Here is a 14,321-nt window from a genome sequence, read left to right on the forward strand (position 1 = left end):
TTACAAGACGCATTCATTGATACAAAGAAAGTGACAAAGTCATATATCCCGACTGCAAATACTCCAGTACGGATTGATGTCCCTGCAGGACAGTTAACAAATTAATCTAAGATACACCTGAAGCATGGTAGACCTATTGGCTCAAAGGATGTAACTCCCCGGAAGAGGAGAATCCAAAAAAAACTTGGCACTCTAAAAAATGCTATAAAAAATAACTGATCAGTTTAAAATTGATAAATCTATAGCCTTAGAAAATGTACAAATAATACAAGAAACCCCTGAAGAGGCACATATATTGAACAAGAAGCCCTTGAAAAGGCACAGGTACCTGAAAATTGTGAGATCTCAATAAGTTATGTATACACGGGAGAAAAATGGGATCAAAATAATATTATTTTCACTTTCCAAGTGGCCTGCATAAGAAATGATGAAGATCTTGAACCACGATGTAGAAGAATGCCGATATAAAAATGATTGGCCAAAATATTAAAGTTATACAGGCAAAGTTAAACTCATTAACAAAATGAGAAGTTTTTGGACTTGTAGTCCAAACACATGAAGATGTAAAGTCTATTGGGTATTTGTACGAAAACACAATGAGAATAATGAGATCATAAGATATAAAGTGCAATTAGTAGCACAAGGTTTCTCGCAAAAACCTAGTATTGACTATGAGGAAACATTCTCTACCCTCATGGACGCAATCACATATAATTTCTTAATTAGTTTGGCAATCCAAGAAGGACTAGATATGTGTCTCATGAATGTTATTATAGTATATTTATATGGATCCATGGATAATGATATATACATGAAAATCCCTAAAGGATTTAAATTGTCTGAAGCAAATTGTACAAAGCCTCGTAGCATGTACTCAATCAAGTTACAACGATCCTTGTATGGATTAAAGTAATCTGGATGCATGTGGAACAATCGCTTTAGTGAATACTTGCTAAAAGAAGGGTATATGAATAATCTTTTATGCCCATGCATCTTCATTAAGAAATCAGAAACTGGATTTGCAATTATTGCAGTGTATGTTGATGACTTAAATCTTGTTGGAACTCTTGAAGAGCTCACAAAAACAACAAATTACTTGAAAAATGAATTTGAGATGAAAGATCTTGGAAAAACAAAATTTTGTCTCGGTTTGCAGATTGAGCATTTTCCAAATGGAGTTTTAGTACATCAATCAACATATATTAAGAAAGTTTTGAAGCATTTTTATATGGATAAAGTGCATCCTTTAAGTTCTCCAATGATTTTCCGATCACTTGATGTGAAAAATGACCCATTTCGTCCTTGCGAAAAAGGATGAAGAATTATTTGGTCCTGAAGTACCATATCTTAGTGCTATTGGTGAACTTATATATCTTGCCAATTGTATACGTCCAAACATTGCTTTTTCTATCAATTTATTAGCAAGATATAGTTTCGCTCCAACTCGAAGACATTGGAATGGTATCAAACATATATTGCGTTATCTTTGCGAAACTACTAGTATGAGTCTATTTTACTCAAGAGAATCAAAGCAACAATTGCTTGGATATGCAGATGCAGAATATCTTTTAGATCCATATAAAGGTAAGTCACAAACATGGTATGTGTTTAATTACAATGGTACTGCTATCTCATGGAGATATATCAAACAAACAATGGTGGTCACGTCATCAAATCATTCAGAAATTCTTGCAATTCATGAAGCAAGTTGTGAATATGTATGTTTAAGGTCAATGATCCAACATATTCAAGAAACATGCGGACTACCTTCCATTAGAGGCAATGCAACCAAGTTACATGAAGATAATGCTGCTTGTATTGCACAAATTAAAGGAGGATTCATAAAAGGTGACATAACTAAGCATATCTCCCCTAAATTATTCTATACTCATGAGCTCCCAAAGAAAGGTGAGATCGATGTTCAACATATTCGATCATGCAATAATCTAGCAGATTTATTCATAAAGGCGTTACCTTCGACTGCATTGAAAAAGTTAAGGTATGACTTTGGAATACGAAGATTGAGAGATTTACCATTTGAAATGTTGAAGAAATCATAATCATGTTTATATGAGGGGGAGAATGATAATATGGATATACTGCACTCTTTTTTCCTTCGTCCAGGTTTTGTCCCAATGGGTTTTACTAGCAAGGTTTTTAACGAGGCAGTTATAGTAATCCAAAAGAATATTGTACTCTTTTTCCTTCACTAAGGTTTTTCCCATAGGGTTTTTCCTAGTAAGGTTTTAATGAGGCATATTCTTATGATCATCCAAGGGAGAGTGTTATAAAATATGAGATTTTGTACCATTATGATAACTTGTGGATGATCATCCATAAATATCTCTTGTAACTTTCCTTAAAAGGGAGAGACCCTTAATGAAATTGAATATAGAGTTTTCCCGTGCATTCTATTCTCTTCCTACATTTTGATTTCTCTTGTTTTCTTCTCCTTTCACTTTATAACTTTACAACATAGAAAAGTTTTTTCGGATTGTCACCAAATTTATTGGGATTTGCCTTATACCACGATGGCTAGATGACCTCGCCAAGTGCAAAACTTCATCACTATTAACATATGTGCATAAGTTTTATGTATACTAATTTTATATCTTCTAATATTTCTAATATATTCATATAAAAAATGAAATATTTAAATACAATTTTAATAAATAAATTAATTTTAATCATCTTATTTTAAAATTTCATTTAACTAGTTATTAAAAATATATTAAATATATTAAAACTATCATGATAATCTCTTTAATAAATTAAATTTTTTTTTATCTTTTATATATTGATTAAATTCAAGAGAAATATAAGCTCATAAATAAAATTACATAATTTTAAAAAATAATAATTATACATATATTATAATTTCTTTTATATTCTTAAATACATCCACATTATATAGATCTTATTTTAGTGGTATATCAAATAAATGTGTTTTAATTTTTATACGTTATTATCTAATGTTACAAATTTTGTCGTATTTTTATATTTTATTATGACTTGAATATATAATCTACCTCATTATAGATTTCATAAAATTTTGTATTAATATCGAGTCGTTAGCTTGGAAGTCAAGAATCCCAACTCAACGGTCAAACAATATGGTATGTGGGGCATATGAAAGTGATCCTCCCAGCTTGGAGACAAAAAGTTGTTTTTATTTTTATTTATTTATTCTTTTTAACAAATAGAGTAAATTTTAAAAATAATTTTCTATTTTTAAATTTACTGCTCTTTGTACCATGCATGGAAGCGCCGACATGGACATTACCAACATGGACATTAGATCAAAACCTAAAACGAGCATAATTCTTTATGGATATTCTGCCGGCGGTGGTAGTTGCCCAGTTGCTGAGGTTGCTTCAAATTACTCACAACTTTTATGGCCCTTATTTTCAAACATATAGGGGAGGAATAGAAACGTAATCCAGTTGAATACTTTCTCAGTTCCTACTTCCAGCGGAGGAATAGAAGAACAGGTATAGGGGAGGAAGAAAGACAAAAGCAAAAATAAATTAATGAATGAAAAGGGCAGCCTACCAACTTGGACATCAGATCATATTTCACTGGATTATTCAAATGCCCATCTACCTACATACAAGTCCCCATTCATATATCATCAAATATAAGCAAAGGAGAAACCAATTCAATGACAACTAGAGCTATCAAATCCAATATTTCTTTTATTTACTTTTCAACAATGTTCATATGAACACAACATTACAATGTTTGGGTCTGAACTTGAAACTCAACCGTTTAATTTGAGCTCACCAAGAGGGTCTAACAATCACTAGATTACAATCTAAATTTAGAAAAAATAATAAAATAGTATAAGAGTATAATTTAGTTTCGTCGATAAATACCTTACTCCTATTCAACATAATAGGACATTGAAGGGACCATTCTCTTTTCCTTCACTTAATTTGTAACCATAGGAATGCTATGCAACACAACAGTTTCAATAGTCAAGCCTGGTCCAAAACCGAATAATACTCCCCAATCCAATCCTTCACCCGTGGTGGCCCTCTCCCCCTTAAGGGATTTCTTTCTCATCTCATCCAAAATAAACAACACACATGCACTTGACATGTTTCCATACTCACTTAGCACATGCCTCGTTGCTTCGAGTTTCTTTTTATCTAAATTGAGTTTTGCTTCAATTGCATCAAGAATTGCAGGGCCACCTGGGTGAGCAATCCAAAATAACGAGTTCCAATCGCTAATACCAAGTGGGTCAAAAGCCTGAGTCAAACATTTCTCTATGTTCTCAGAAATTAAAGTGGGCACATTGGGCCACAAATGAAAGGTGAGTCCCACCTCACGTAAGTTTCCTGCAATGGCACCTGCAGAATTAGGAATAAATGTTTGGGCTGCTGAGACAAGCTGGAAGAGTGGTCGTTCAATTGAGATATCCGGATCTGATCCTACGATTACAGCTGCAGACCCATCACCAAAAAGGGCTTGGCCAACTAAAGAGTCCAAAGCATCTTCGGAAGGGCCGCGGAATGTAACAACTGTGATCTCAGAGCACACCACAAGAACTCGTGCTCCTGCATTATTCTCTGCAAGATCCTTAGCGGTTCGAAGGACAGTTCCACCTGCATAGCACCCTTGATGGTACAACATCACTCTTCTGACAGATGGTTCGAGGCCTAAAAGATTAGCGAGTTTATAATCTGCACCAGGCATTTCTACACCCGAGGTGGTACAAAATACAAGGTGGGTGATCTTCGATTTAGGCTGACCCCACTCTTTAAGAGCCTTCAATGCTGCTTCCTTACCCAGCTTGGGTACCTCAGCAGTGATAATCTCTTGGCGTATGTTAAGAGATGGAGCCATATAAGCACCAATGTTTGGGTGCTCCTCAAGCATTTCTTCGGTCAAATGACTATAACGCTTCTTAATCATTGATTTATCACCTGTATATAAATTATTAATAATACTAATATGTTAGCTCAAGGAACCAGTTTGATTGTTCAAGATGATCAACATTGTTCAAGTGAGTATATGGATACACAATTATATGTATGAAAAGGATGTTAAAATTAGACTTACAAATGCGGTTGAACTTCTTCTTGAGCTCGGTCATGTGCTCGCTCTTAGTGACCCGAAAATAGTAATCAGCGAAATCAGACTGGTACAGACAGTTGTCCGGGGTAGCTGTGCCAATGGCTAGAACGGTGGCCGGACCCTTGGCACGCTGAGCATTTCTAATTTCCTCCACAGACGCCATTGATAGTAGGATGACTGCTGAAATCGAAGCTTAAAAGTTGAAGAAGGAAAGAGAAGTGAATGTTTCGGAGCACAGAGTGCTTGGAGCTGGCTGGAAAAAGTTGTATCTTGAGGTTGGTATTTATAATCATAAGGAATGCTGTGTTTCACCAACTCTCATCCACTTGGACGCTATTGAAATTGAATGGTGTCCTGCCCAGTCAATGGATACATGATGATACATGAAAGGGCAGGGACTTGCATGTAGGTAGGCGTGCATTTGAATAATCCATGCTGCAGTGACATGGGTTTTGATCATTTCCAACTTGGTAGGCTTCGGTTTTCATTCTTTAGATCTTTCTCTATAACTCTAATCCTTTTGTCTTTAGCCCATGTAAGGTTGTTGGAAGCTTACCCTCTTGTCTTTAGCCCACGTAAGGTGGTTGGAAGCTTACCCTCTTTGACTCGAAGTTGGTAGGACCACTTCCATATGCCCCGAATGCTATAATTTGACCATGGAGTTGGGCTTCTTGACTTGCAATGATAAAAGACCCAAATCTTTCACATGCTGGGCTAGCTGCTGCCGGCTGGACGTTTGGAAATCTACAATGAGGTAGATTATGTAGTCAAATTTACTATTTAAGACTAATGAAGGTAAAAATTAATTACAACTAGTGAATATAAATATGTTAATTTAATCATTTAAAATAAATTTTAACTTAAACTTTATTAAATAAGCTAAGTGCTTAAAGTAAAATTCTAATAATGTGTTTTAACTCAACAATTTAACAATAATTAAATTTATATTCAACTTAAATCATCAAATAAAAGACATTAAGTTTTACAAACTCAACTTGAGAATCTTAACTCAGGTTTAAAACTTATATTAAGAATATTTACATATCATAGTTAATATCTTAGCTTAAATTTTTAATAGGTTTGGATTCATGCACTTCCACCAGCTCCCAATCCACTAGCAGCTGGTAGGCTGATAAAGTCATAGATGGTGGCCGAGACTTGTTCAACGATCTCATGCTGATTTAAATTATATCAGATGGTTTTTGAATGCTCTTTGGGGTGGAGGGGGGAAGTGACAAATTCAGCATCAGCCGACCGGCTGCAAATTATGAGAAGGAGAATCCACACATTTCTATAATTAAACATATTTATTTAAGTTTTTAAAATAAAATAATAAGGAAAATAATTCATAACTTTTTCACTTTTAGTTGACTGCAAAGATGATAAAGTCAGTGTCTTCTGAAAGGATTGCTAGACTAGAAGAAAGGAAAACTAAATGAATAAAAAATAAAAAATATTGAAATCATTTTCACCGAAGGAAGATTTTTCTATTCAAATTACTCAAGTCCGAATTATATGGAGTCCAATTTTTCTGGAAATTTGTATGAAAACTTCACTGCAATAGGGACTATAAAAAAGGCTGCAAAACAAACAAAAAAAGAGTATAATTCTTAAATTATTTTTAATTGTTTGAAAAATAAAATTCTATTTAGGAGTTTAAATATGAAAAAAAAATGCTATTTGATTAAAAGAGCTTTCTCAGCTCCAAAAGTGACTTCTGGAATAGGACATATGAAAGGTAATATTTTTCTTACAGCATGTTCAGGTAGCAGTAGACGTCACCCTTGTTGTTGCTGTGGTGGCCATCTTATTTAATTTATATGTACTATAGACCCAACCTGGTTTCCATATTTTTCAAATGAATAGTCCGCGTCACTTTTAAGGCTTCAGTTGGATAAGATTTTTTTGGAAAGAAAAGAAAATTCTTACATGGGGTTTTCAAGCAGAACTCAAACTAAATCAGCACGGGAAAAGGAATATGTTGGAAAATTTTCTCACTTGCATGTCTAAACAAAACTTAAATCCATTATTTCTTTCATTTTGATAACATACACAAGGATAAACAATGATTTTAACTTGAGGTTTCTGAAAAAGTCCTCCAACAACTATAAATAACAAATAATAAATTCTAAATAAAGATGATTTCATGGTGATATATCTTTACTATCTATATTTGATTAATAGAACATGGCTCGTGAATCATTTTTCCTATTATTTCACTTAGTTTGAATCCATTTGAACGCTATGTAGCACAACGGTCTCAATGGTCAAGCCTGGCCCAAAGCCAAACAAAACACCCCAATCCAGTCCTTCACCTGTGGTTGTCTTTCCTTCCTTGAGCGATTTCTTTCTCATTTCATCCAAAATAAACAAGACACATGCACTTGACATGTTCCCATATTCACTTAGAATATGTCTTGTTGCTTTGAGTTTTTGTTTATCTAAACTGAGTTTTGCTTCAACCGCATCAAGAATAGCTGGGCCACCTGGGTGAGCAATCCAAAATAGGGAATTCCAGTCACTAATACCAATTGGGTCAAAAGCCTTAGTCAAACACTTCTCTATGTTTTCAGATATCAAACTAGGCACATTAGGCCACAATTGAAAGGTGAGACCCACTTCACGTAAGTTGCCGGCAATAGCACCTGCTGAATTTGGAATAAATGTTTGTGCTGCTGAAACAAGTTGGAAGAGTGGTCGTTCAATCGAGATATCGGGATCTGATCCAATGATTACAGCTGCTGACCCATCACCAAAAAGGGCTTGGCCAACTAAAGAGTCCAAAGCATCTTCAGAAGGACCACGAAATGTAACAACAGTGATCTCAGAGCATACCACAAGAACTCGTGCTCCTGCATTATTCTCTGCAAGATCCTTGGCAGTTCGAAGGACAGTTCCACCTGCATAGCACCCTTGATGGTACAACATCACTCTTCTGACAGATGTTTCAAGGCCTAGGAGATTAGCAAGTTTATAATCTGCACCAGGCATTTCTACACCTGAGGTGGTACAAAATACAAGGTGGGTGATCTTCGATTTAGGCTGACCCCACTCTTTAAGAGCCTTCAATGCTGCTTCCTTGCCAAGCTTGGGCACCTCAGCAGTGATAATCTCTTGGCGGATGTTAAGAGATGGAGCCATATAAGCACCAATGTTTGGGTGCTCCTCAAGCATTTCTTCGGTCAAATGAATGTAACGCTTCTTGATCATGGATTTATCACCTGTATATAAATTAAACAGGAGTAATATGTGAGCTCGAGGCATTCATTGTTCAAGATGATCAACATCGTTCAAGTGAGTGTAAAAAAATTCGTCTTAGTACAATATAAAAGCTTATTCTGCTCATACCATCGCGCACAGATGCATTGAATTAATTTAAAACGAGTACACAGGATGTTAAAATTGTACTTACAGATGCGGTTGAACTTCTTCTTGAGCTCGGTCATGTGCTCGCTCTTAGTGACCCGAAAATAGTAATCGGCGAAATCAGACTGGTACAGACAGTTGTCCGGGGTAGCTGTGCCAATGGCTAGAACGGTGGCCGGACCCTTGGCACGCTGAGCATTTCTAATTTCCTCCACAGACGCCATTGATTAGTGTGTGATGACTACTGAAATCGAAGCTTCAAATTTGAAGAAGGAAAGAGAAATGAAATTTTAGGAGCTTGCTTGGAGCTGGCTGGCCAAAGTGTTGTCTTGAGGTTGGTATTTATAATCACCACAAATGCTTTGTCTCACCAACTCTCATCCACTTGCATGTATGTGGGTGTGCATTTGAATAATCCAGTGACATGGGGTTTGATTTCCAACTTGGTAGGCTTCCGTTTCCATTATTTTATTTTTCTTTTTGTCTTTCTTCTTCCTTTATAACTCTTTTCTCTTTGTCTTCAGCTCATGTAAGTGGTTGGAAGCTTTCCCTTTTTGACTCCAAGTTGGTAGTGTCCATGTGGGCCCCAAGTACAATAATTAATACTTGGCCATTGAGTTGGGATTCTTGACTTGCCGGGACAAAGACCCATATTTATCACATGCTGGGCTAGCAGCTGCCGGCTGGACCAAGCTAAAGATCGATATTAATACAGAATTTTAGAAAATCTATACTGACGTAGATTATATATTCAAGTCATAAATTAATAATTTTTTAATCAAAGTTATTAATATCGGAACTTCTTTGAATAATGTTGATATCAAATATCACTTGAGAGAAAAATATGATTGATAAAAATGACACTTTCTAATTAATTTTAAATTTCCTACATTTTGAATGAAAGGCTTTTTAGTGTATAATTTTTTAGGCCATATAATACCTATTTGAATTTTCCTTTTTAAATTATGATTTTTCACCAATCATGATTTAAAAAAAAAATTATGAAAATCAGATCAAATATGCAGTCCAAGGAGGATACACTAACTATTGAGCTGTAATTATGGAGATTCTTTGCCCATGATGGCCTATGTCTCAATCAAAGATCCATTTAAAAAAAAAATCAAAATTTATAAAAATATTTAAAAAAAAAAAACTTCAATAAATTATAAAATAAATAATAATACAAATATTAAAGTTACTTTATTAAAAAAAATTTACAATAGTACTTGAAATAAGTTTATTTCATTTATTACTAAAATAATGATCTATGTAGTTTAAATGTATTTAAAGATATAAAAGAAATTATGATATATGTATAATTATTATTATTTGTTTGAAAATATATATATTTTATTTATTTATTATATAAAGGGATATAAAAAAATATTAATTTATTAAGAAAATTACCATGATTGCTTTTATATTTTCAATAATGAGTCAAATGAAATTTAAAAATAAGATAATTAAAATTAATCTATTTACTAAAATTAAATTAGTATATATGAAACCTAAGTACATATGGGCCTCCCTGTAGAGATGGCAATGGGGCGGGTTTTTTCGGGTACTCGCCCCTAATGGGACGGGGTTTAATTTTAATAAACGGGTTTGGGACAAGTATGAGATTTTTTTTTAAACCAGGGGCGGGTTCGGGTATTGCCCCATCCGGCCCCGCCCTGCACTAATTATATATAAAATTAATTTTAAAATTAAATTTAATTTAAATTTTAAAATTAATTTAATTTAAATTTAATTTTGCTATTTTTAATCTATAGATAATAATAAAAAAATTTAATAAAATAAGTTATAAAAAATATAATAATTTTATTATTTATAAAATATATTTATTTTAATGTAATTAAAAATTTTAAAAGTAATTTTTTTTAAAAAAAATTTAAAAAAAAGTTAAACGGGGCCGGGGATGGGAATTGTTTTTAATAAACAAGTGGGGTTGGGATGGGGGTGATCCGTCCCGAACCTGCCCCGTTGCCATTCCTACCTCCCTGCTTGGTGAGGGCCATACTAATGACCCCTTTCCCTTTTATGCCTTAAAAATAGAGTTTAGGTGTTGTGCCAATGTGATACCATGGAAATCCTGGAAAAAAAAAATAGTGAAATTATTCCAAAATTCACCTCTCCACCAATTATCTCTTCCTTGTATCATAATCGTCATAGTCGATATACTTAAAAATATTTGATATTTCAATGACTTTTTGTGATATTTTAATCTATGATCACACTACATTATTTCTTATTGATATTTAGATTGAATTGAGACAATGTAGGAGTATTAACTTAATTAGATCAAGAGTTTTATAATGAGCAATACTTTGTTGATGTCATTTATAAATTAATAAGTTGGATCATCTCTCTTATTCATACATAATATTCACATACATTTACCTATATCTTATTTTGGGTTAATTACGAACTTAAGATCTAAAGTAAATTAAAAAAGATAGAAAGAGTTTGTTTAGAAACATTTGAGAATACACTTGCTATATTATTTGAAAATCTATGTCAATGAATATATAGCATTTGTTATCAATAGAATGGGCCTTATTTGTTGGTAATTTTGACTTAAATTTTTTACTTTTTATTTTTATGAAAGTCAATATTCAAAGAGTTTAGGTTTAGATAAATTATCCTTATAACATTGAGTAGGATTCGGAAACTTATCGTTTAGGATTAATCTATACGACTCTATAGATATGTGGTTTTATATAAGATTTCAAGAGAGTGAAAAAATAAACGAAAAATGAACAAAGATAGACAACGTGTGTATCAGATTTTGGGTAGAAATAGGTTGAGAGAGTATTGTTGTGTATTTTTTTAACTTTACTAATAAATTTGATTCCTCTTTCCCATAGATGTAGGTGATTATGTAGAACCATGCAAATCTTTTGACTTTTCTATTTCACTTTATGTTTCTTAGTGTGTTTGGGTGTTGTGATTTCCTAACAAGTGGTACAAGAGTCATGTTGTGAAGATCATGGGAAAATTATTTAGAAAATGATGTTTGACATAATGTATGATATTGAGTACTTTGATGGAAAGAATAATTTTAGTATCTAGCATGGTACTGTTAGAGATAGTTTGGTGCAACAATGACTTCTCAAAGTGTTACTAGGTAAGAAACTAGAGAACATGATGAATGAAAAATGAGAAGAATTAGATGTAAGAGCGATAGGCACTATTCATTTAAGTTTGACTCATAAAATAAAATATATTGTTTTGAATAAGTAATATCCTTCTCAATTAAGGGAAAAGTTAGAGAAAATTGATATATCAAAATCCCTTAACAAATAGACTATATTTCAAGAAACAATTATATAAGTCGAATATGGATTAAAGAACTGATGTTCATATTTATATAAATAAATTTAATAAGTGTATGACCCATTTGTTGAGTGTAAAGGTCAACATTAATGAGAAACTATTATTTTATTGGCATCCCTACCAAGATCATCTAAGACATTGGTGAGTATGCTTTTTAGTTGGAAAGACAATGTTTACTATGGATAAGGTGTTAACTGCTTGTTTAGAGACAAAAATTATTAATTAGTAAGTAGTTTGTTTCATACTAAACAAGCTCTTATGATGAAGTCTAAATCACATTGTGATAGGAGTAAATCATGAAGGAGATATTAAGATAGGAGAGTTGATCATTTCCAATCACACTACTAGAGGAATGTAGAGGGTTATTATTTCCATAAAAGGGATGTATCACGAGGTATTGTGAAAAAATGACAAAGCACCTAGAAGAAAAGAAAAATATTGAATTTCAAGAGGCTTTGAAATCTACTAATATTGTTGATAAAAAGTTTAATAAGTAAGGTGATGTTCTTTCTATTATAGTTGATTAAAGTTTTTGTAACTCTTGGATTTTAGATTCTTGATGTTCACTTCATATGGGCCCATATAAGAAGTGGTTTGATACCTATTAGGAATGTAATGCTAGTACTGTTTAAATAGAAATTGGTTCAAGCTCTAAAACCATTAGGATTGGTACTAGGAAAGTGAAGTTGTTTGATAGTGTTGTAATGACATTATCTAATGTTAAGCATGTTCTAAAGTTGAGGAGGGAGTTTAATTTCTTTGACAACTCCAAGCACTGTGGGTTATAACTTTTCTACAAAAAACGATATTATAAATATTAATAAAGATGTTTTGATAGCTATAAAAAGAAAAAAAGGTGAAACATTTTATACACTTAGTCTGGAAAGACATTGTTAGTTGGAATTGTGATGGTGGAATAATTTCATGAAGAGTTTTATGATAAAGAAGTTATTGGACTAGATTTAGAAAAAAATGTGACAAGATGTTAGTATTGTAAGAAAACACAATGATAAGATGATCAAGACTCCATTTTCAACTAAAGGCTTATTGGCACAAAGATGAGACTAATTGCAAAACAAATGAAGTTATGAAGAAGGCAAGGGTGGTATCTTGAGTTAAGCTCAACAAAAGTTTGAACTTGACACATTTATTATAATTGTGTAGTGGTAGCACCTTACACATTGAGGGTGCAAAGGTAGGTACCAAAGAGAGATAAACCTATCCTATATTTCTTAATTTCATATCCCAAAAGCAGATTAACTACATGCAAAACTTTTTAGGTTTTTCTAAATCCTATGCACAATAGAAAAATTGCAATTTTAAACATTAATAGGATTCAAAATGTTCATTAGAAAATATCACTTGAGATTCGGACATTCTGAAATCTAATCCATACAATAAAGATGAAAATAAAAGTTGTTGGAGGTCTCGAATATACCTAAGATCTTTTGTTTGATGGCTCTTCCTTAATCCTGGTGCACAACTGGTTGAGAAAAAGTGAGGATGGAGACTATGACTCTCACTCTAGATGGTGGAAGATGACTCACTTATGAAAAAATGATAGACCCCTAAGGGGTATTTATAAGGTTCTCCAACTCGGCTTAAGTGACTTGAGCCCATTAAGGGCTTGGGTCACTTAATCTATCTCAAAACATGTCCTAATTAATTAATTAACCTAATACAATCATCTAATTAATCAGTTAGCCAATTTCTAAAGACTTTGTTCACTAACCCCTATGCAACTTTGTATAATTTTCAAAACACCCTAATGTCCAAAAATAAACCTAGAGTCAATCTAATCATCATAAACCATGCCAACAAGGTATATGAGTTTGAGAATGGACCATTAAGGCCCATAGGATAATACTAGCTTCTATAAAATCCAATTTTGGAGTTGATTCAACATTCCACTATAAATCATCAATTGCATTCCAGTACCCTATATAAATAACAACGAGACACTAAGTGCTCGGCTTTGTGACTTGCTATCTATTACATTTAGTTTTTCCATGAACCGATGTTCGTAGTCTAACAAAGTTATCAGTCTTTCAAAAGTACCTCACTATCCTTAAGTTACAAATCCTCCTATTGTGTATTCAGCTAACATATCTTAGCTCTCTAAGAGCTTATGTCAAGTTGCACTTAAGGAACTATTATGACCATAGTTTACATGAACACACCTCCTAAGGATTATCTAAGGGGACACTTTGTCTCAATCTTATGGGATATTATGGTGTCTGTATTGAGAATAACTATTACTATCGGTTTCCATCAATAGTGACCTAATCCATAAGGAATATATGATCAACTTACGATCTCACCCATAGGTCAAAGTCAATGCTAACTTTAAGCTCAATATTCTCTCAAGGTTGAGAGACAACACAATGAAGCAACATAAGGAAGTCATGACTACTTGATAGTCTTAAGTCATGACATAACATAGGTCTTGTCCAATGTGTAACTATACACACTAGCACACTAATCATAGGAAGCTTATTATTTAGGATTAGCCTATAAACTCTATAAATGTATGGTAT

The 14,321-nt window shown here is 33.2% G+C and overlaps 2 protein-coding genes across 2 annotated transcripts; both read right to left on the reverse strand.

Annotated features, from left to right (window-relative positions):
• Window positions 1-3,675: 3,675 nt before the first annotated feature.
• On the reverse strand, window positions 3,676-5,345 carry LOC117934238 (stilbene synthase 2-like). The gene is made up of 2 exons (XM_034855902.1): window positions 5,068-5,345; window positions 3,676-4,931 (listed from the first exon to the last, which is right to left on the reverse strand). The coding sequence occupies exons 1-2, from the start codon at window positions 5,243-5,245 to the stop codon at window positions 3,931-3,933; spliced, it is 1,179 nt and encodes a 392-aa protein (XP_034711793.1). The 5' UTR covers window positions 5,246-5,345; the 3' UTR covers window positions 3,676-3,930.
• Window positions 5,346-7,087: 1,742 nt separating this feature from the next.
• LOC117934317 (stilbene synthase 4-like) lies at window positions 7,088-8,772 on the reverse strand. Its single transcript, XM_034856003.1, has 2 exons — window positions 8,495-8,772; window positions 7,088-8,303 (listed from the first exon to the last, which is right to left on the reverse strand). The coding sequence occupies exons 1-2, from the start codon at window positions 8,670-8,672 to the stop codon at window positions 7,303-7,305; spliced, it is 1,179 nt and encodes a 392-aa protein (XP_034711894.1). The 5' UTR covers window positions 8,673-8,772; the 3' UTR covers window positions 7,088-7,302.
• Window positions 8,773-14,321: the final 5,549 nt, after the last annotated feature.

This window comes from Vitis riparia, chromosome 16 (assembly GCF_004353265.1).
Source record: "Vitis riparia cultivar Riparia Gloire de Montpellier isolate 1030 chromosome 16, EGFV_Vit.rip_1.0, whole genome shotgun sequence".
NCBI classification, from domain to species: domain Eukaryota; kingdom Viridiplantae; phylum Streptophyta; class Magnoliopsida; order Vitales; family Vitaceae; genus Vitis; species Vitis riparia.

Excerpts from the sequence above, each read along its gene's own strand:
- LOC117934238 (XM_034855902.1), bottom strand. The coding sequence starts at position 5,245 with ATGGCGTCTGTGGAGGAAATTAGAAATGCTCAGCGTGCCAAGGGTCCG. Across the intron at positions 4,932-5,067 it reads GAAGAAGTTCAACCGCATTT|GTGATAAATCAATGATTAAG; the intron begins GTAAGTCTAATT and ends ATTTATATACAG.
- LOC117934317 (XM_034856003.1), bottom strand. The coding sequence starts at position 8,672 with ATGGCGTCTGTGGAGGAAATTAGAAATGCTCAGCGTGCCAAGGGTCCG. Across the intron at positions 8,304-8,494 it reads GAAGAAGTTCAACCGCATCT|GTGATAAATCCATGATCAAG; the intron begins GTAAGTACAATT and ends ATTTATATACAG.